This window comes from Portunus trituberculatus, chromosome 27 (genome assembly GCF_017591435.1).
Source record: "Portunus trituberculatus isolate SZX2019 chromosome 27, ASM1759143v1, whole genome shotgun sequence".
Lineage (NCBI taxonomy): Eukaryota > Metazoa > Arthropoda > Malacostraca > Decapoda > Portunidae > Portunus > Portunus trituberculatus.
In genome coordinates this window covers 1,967,378-1,972,360 of record NC_059281.1, presented here as the reverse complement: position 1 = coordinate 1,972,360, position 4,983 = coordinate 1,967,378, and the positions used below count along the sequence as shown (strand labels likewise).

Sequence of the window (4,983 nt, the reverse complement as noted above, 5' to 3'; positions counted from 1 at the left end):
TCTCCCTTCGTCGCGCCGGTCCTTAGACCTTCACTCAAACAGAGACCCTTTTGTGTGGCGGCAGCGATGTACGCTCGGCGGCAGCAATAGCAACAACAGTAGAAAGCTTCTTGCATTATATCACCAGATATATGACTATAATAGATATACTGATAGTTGGAAATACTTTGGATATTTTCAACGTATTAAATGTAGTGTGAATCTAACTTTTGAGTTGATAAAGGGTAAAAGTGTGTTTGTAGTATACTCTAACTAGTGAGGAGAAATGGAGGAATGGGAAGTGTATGAGGATCGCATAGATCAACGTGCCCCACATCCAGACGGTTTGAACGACGTTAAGGTTACACACTGGGAAACGCTGAGCGCGGAGGGGCTGGAGAAGCACATGGGTTGTAAGTCTGTGTGTGAATGTGTGTATTGATGAAGGAAAATATATTGACACAGCCACGTAGAAAATGAGTGGTAGAGTGGTGATGGTAATAGTGTAGTAGTAAGGAGAGTGGTAGTGGCGATGGTGGTGATGATGATGATATTAATGATGTGGTAACTAATGTGGATGGTGTGATGTTGATAAAATGTTAATAATAATATTACTATTTCGGTTTATTACAAAAACTGCTTAAACTTTTAAATATTTTCATACATATTTCTAAGTTTACACAATCCCATGGTAGTATCTGACATTCCGACACTACAGCTGCTAGATAGCACTATATAAGCGTAATGGTCTTGGCCAGGAGTGGTCAGGACAACCAGTGTGTATTTTATTTTATACGGAGTTTGTTTCTCTTACCTAGCAGCGGGTCACAACTTCCGACCTTCACCAGTTATCTAATCACTGCTAGGTGAATAGGCGCTACATACTTGAGTATAGAATGTGAAAGCTGTAGTGTTAGTATTTCTTAAAGGTGTTGTTCTGGTGGTGGTGATATTGTCGTCAGTGGTGGTGATAATTGTAGTGGTATTCTGGTGTTAGTTATTAATATTGATAATGATCATGCTCATAATGGTAGTGATGATAACCAGTATGGCAATAGTAATTAACGTGCTAGTAGTAGATAAGAAATAATAAGATTATTTTTCACACATGAATCTGTGTTTCCATATTTATATTAGTCGTCGTCGTCGTCGTCGTTGCTTTTGTTGTTAGTGGTGGTGGTGGTGGTGGTGGTCGTGGTGGTAGTACCATTAAAGAATATTTTTGCACACTAACTTGTAATTCCGTAATAGAAATTATAGTATTTCTTTCTTTTTTTGCTATTATTCTTTTCCCGAGGTGGTAGCGGTGATGTTTATAGTAATGATGGTATCTATGGAGGTTAGGATGCTAGTGAATATTGTAGTAGTAGTAGGTAGGAGGAGGAGGAGGAGAGGTAGCAGTAACAGTAGCAGCAGCAGTAGTAGTAGTAGTAGTAGTAGTAATAGTAGTTGTTTTAGTAGTAGTGGTGGTAGTAGTAGTAGTAGTAGCTAGTAGCGGTTGCAGCAGCAATAGCAGCAGCAGCAGCAGCAGCAGTAGTAGTAGTAGTAGTAGTAGTAGTAGTAGTAGTAACAGTAGTTGTAATTGTTTTCGTTGTTGTTGTTGTTGTTGTTGTTGATTTTGCATATTAACTCATGCTTCCATATATATATATATATATATATATATATATATATATATATATATATATATATATATATATATATATATATATATGCATGAAATCAATAATATATATATATATATATATATATATATATATATATATATATATATATATATATATATATATATATATATATATATATATATATATATATATATATATATATATATATATATATATATATATATATATATATATATATATATATATATATATATATATATATATATATATATATATATATATATATATATATATATATATATATATATATATATATATATATATATATATATATATATATATATATATATATATATATATATATATATATATATATATATATATATATATATATATATATATATATATATATATATATATATATATATATATATATATATATATATATATATATATATATATATATATAAGTAATACAGTAGTTGTTATTTGTTGATGGTGATGGTGGTGACGGTTACTAGTACTCTATCACACACAGGCCATCACCATGTCGCAGCCCATGGTCTTGCTCTCCGGTGCGGTGGTGCTGGTGTTGTGTGGGTCTGCGTGTGGTGTAGCTGAGACAGGCCTACAAGAACTCACGGCTCTAGATGTCGTACTGCGAGACCTTCAGAGTGTCCTGGAGACCCACCCCCAACACGGTCCGTTGGTCACGCTGATGAAGCCGCTGGCGGGTGTTTGGAACGCAAGTGAAAATGAAAGAGCAAACTCGGCGGATGGGATGGGACGCCGTAGCCCTCTAAGGTGAAATAAAATCAACAAAACTGACTAACGAAATGAGGAATTAATAAAAAATGTTCACAAATATGGTATCAAAATTGAGTGACATGAAACATGATATAAGATGAAATGAGTTACTAAGAAAATAAGTGCCAAATAAAATCAAATGAAAAACGCTGGGACAGGCAATTTTTAAGTAACAAAATGAGTGACATGCAAAAAACTTTTATAACAAAATGGGCGACGAACATAACTGACAAACAAAATTAGTTGACAAAACAAAATTAGGCGATATAAATTAGTGGCAAACAAAACAGACTGACAAACTTTTGGACACGACATAACCTTCACTATTCATTAGTAGTCAGGATAAGACAGGAAAAAAAAGGATCCAATCTTGATGAAGTTACATTTTCGAAAAGAGGCAGAAATAAGCTGGTTTTGAGATAGAATGATAGATAGCTAAAATAGACTTAGTGATCAGGTTATTAGTGTCGATTCAAGAGAAAACTCTTGTAAAGGCGGGTTCACACGTGCCAATTTGCGACTGAAATTTTACGTACCTAGAGTTTCCGACTCGAAATCGGTGCCTAGCGACTGGAGAAACCAGTCTCCAAAGAAAACCAATATGTTGGTCTTCTTAGTCGATTTGCGATTTCATTTATGTTGTGATGTCACGGAGTAAGCTTTCAAAATGTGATCTCCAGGTATAGAGAAGATGGTAGAGTCGATGAGGGAAAAAGAACACATCTGGGACCCCAAAAATGAATTATACAATAAGAAAAAGCTTGTGCAAATCGTTGTTCGACGAAATAACTGCCACTTTACAAGAACTGTTTCCCTCAACGCAAGGTGTTGTTGGAGGTGAGGATTGAAGACTTGTCAGGATTTAATTCGATCACAATTGTGCATAGTCTTTTTAAGATTAACAAATTTCTTATGAGTAATGTAGGCTAATTTAGAGTGTGGTAGACACTCCTTTCTTTCCTTCTACTTGGCCATTGGACGTATCCACAGGTATTTTCTTTTCTGTTGACTCTTCCGGTACGCCAAAGATGAGCATCGCCACCGAAGGAAGACATCTTGGCAGGTTGCTGTTTGTTTACACTCACTTCCCGCCAAGGTGCCAGCTAGTCGATACTTTCCAGTGACATTTTCCGACGAGAAGGGATGAGTCAGAAACTCTACCTACGTAAAATTTTAGTCGCAAATTGGCACGTGTGAACCCACCTTAAGAAGGATAAGTGGATTTATGGATGATGATAAGTGAAAACAAGTAGGTATATCTTTTAAAGGAACTGTCTTGTGTAGGATTGATAACCTTGCAGTTTATCTAATTTTCTTATGTCCTTATGTTTGTAAGTTCACACGTTGCTGTGGAGTCTGATGAAATGAACGGAGAAACACTAGCAGTTCGTTCCTCGAGACGTAAGAAGCGTGTCAGCCCCACGCCCCCTCCATCTCGCTGCCCCAGTGTGCAGCTGCCGGAATATTTGAGCAAATGGGAACAGCTGAAGTATCTCGTGTCTACACAAATGCTGGACTGCCACCATAACGGTGGTTGTTGTCACGTGAGTGTCAGGATGTAGGAGAGAACACATTACTGATCTTTTCTTCTCAGTAGGGAACCACAAGCCTCAGATGAACCTAATTTTGTTTTTTCTTGTTCTTATCTAAGAATATTATTAAAGTGCGTTTTAATTTTCTGATGACAATGCGTTCTTTCCCTGAATAGAGGAGGCCAAATCCGTGCCCCTACAAAGCCGAAGTTCTGGCGGCACGCCTCGCCATATTGGAGGAGCAGTTACGGGAAATAGACCGTTTGGAGGCGCGGCTCAAGATTCACTTCACACTGCTCAACAGTATTCAGGCCAGCGCCAAGTGTGAGTATTGAGACCTGATTGTGTAGAGTGGGAGTCGAGGCTCATTTGTTATTGCACATGTGTCATGCAGAAAGAACTGAGACAATACTTTTCAGATTTTTTTTTTAAATTTTTGAATGGCTCTTACTTCCGTTTAAGAAATCCATATCTCTCTGTACAAAGATCATTGCACTCTGGCCTGTATGCCTACATTTTACGCAGCTTCTCTAATTCAAAAGCTGCCAAATTAACAATGTCTCGGCTTCTTCTCCTTCATCTTCTCCCTCAGGCCTCGTAACGATTATTTCATGTTTTTTTCTGGCCTTATCCCTCAGAAAACTTATTTTTCTCGTTTTCCTTAACTGTGTTTTTGTGCTCAATCCGTGTGGTCAAATTATTCCCACTCTTTCTCATCTTAAAGAAAGGTAGATATCCTTTCTTTAAGATAAGAATTTCTTCCTAAGAATAGCGACATCTGTTGAGTGAGGAGGAGAAAGAAATATCAAAATTTGGTTTAAACTTTGGCATTCCAAACCTCAAATAAAAATTTATTGAAATTTTTTTTTTGGCTTTTGAAAATTTAAGAACCACATTCACCGGTGATAAAAAAAAAAAAAATTTCTGACAGAGGTATTGCGCAAATAACTTAAAAAAATAGATCATTAGCCCGTGAGTTTCAGTCATAAGGACAATAAAGTAAGAGCCTCATCAAACAAAACAAACTGCTTAAAAGA

The 4,983-nt window shown here is 36.3% G+C and overlaps 1 protein-coding gene across 2 annotated transcripts in view; it reads left to right on the top strand.

Annotated features, from left to right (window-relative positions):
* The first annotated feature begins 257 nt into the window (after positions 1 to 257).
* LOC123509832 overlaps positions 258 to 4,983 on the top strand; it is a 12,001-nt gene continuing 7,275 nt past the window's right edge. Inside the window, exons 1-4 of one of the 2 annotated variants that reach the window (XM_045264396.1) lie at positions 258 to 392; positions 2,146 to 2,411; positions 3,751 to 3,958; positions 4,123 to 4,270. In XM_045264396.1, coding sequence (XP_045120331.1) covers positions 2,155 to 2,411; positions 3,751 to 3,958; positions 4,123 to 4,270 — 613 coding nt within the window. In that variant the 5' untranslated portion in view covers positions 258 to 392; positions 2,146 to 2,154. Of the gene's footprint in view, positions 393 to 745; positions 846 to 2,145; positions 2,412 to 3,750; positions 3,959 to 4,122; positions 4,271 to 4,983 lie in introns of those variants that run through there. The other variant, XM_045264397.1, reaches the window with a different exon arrangement.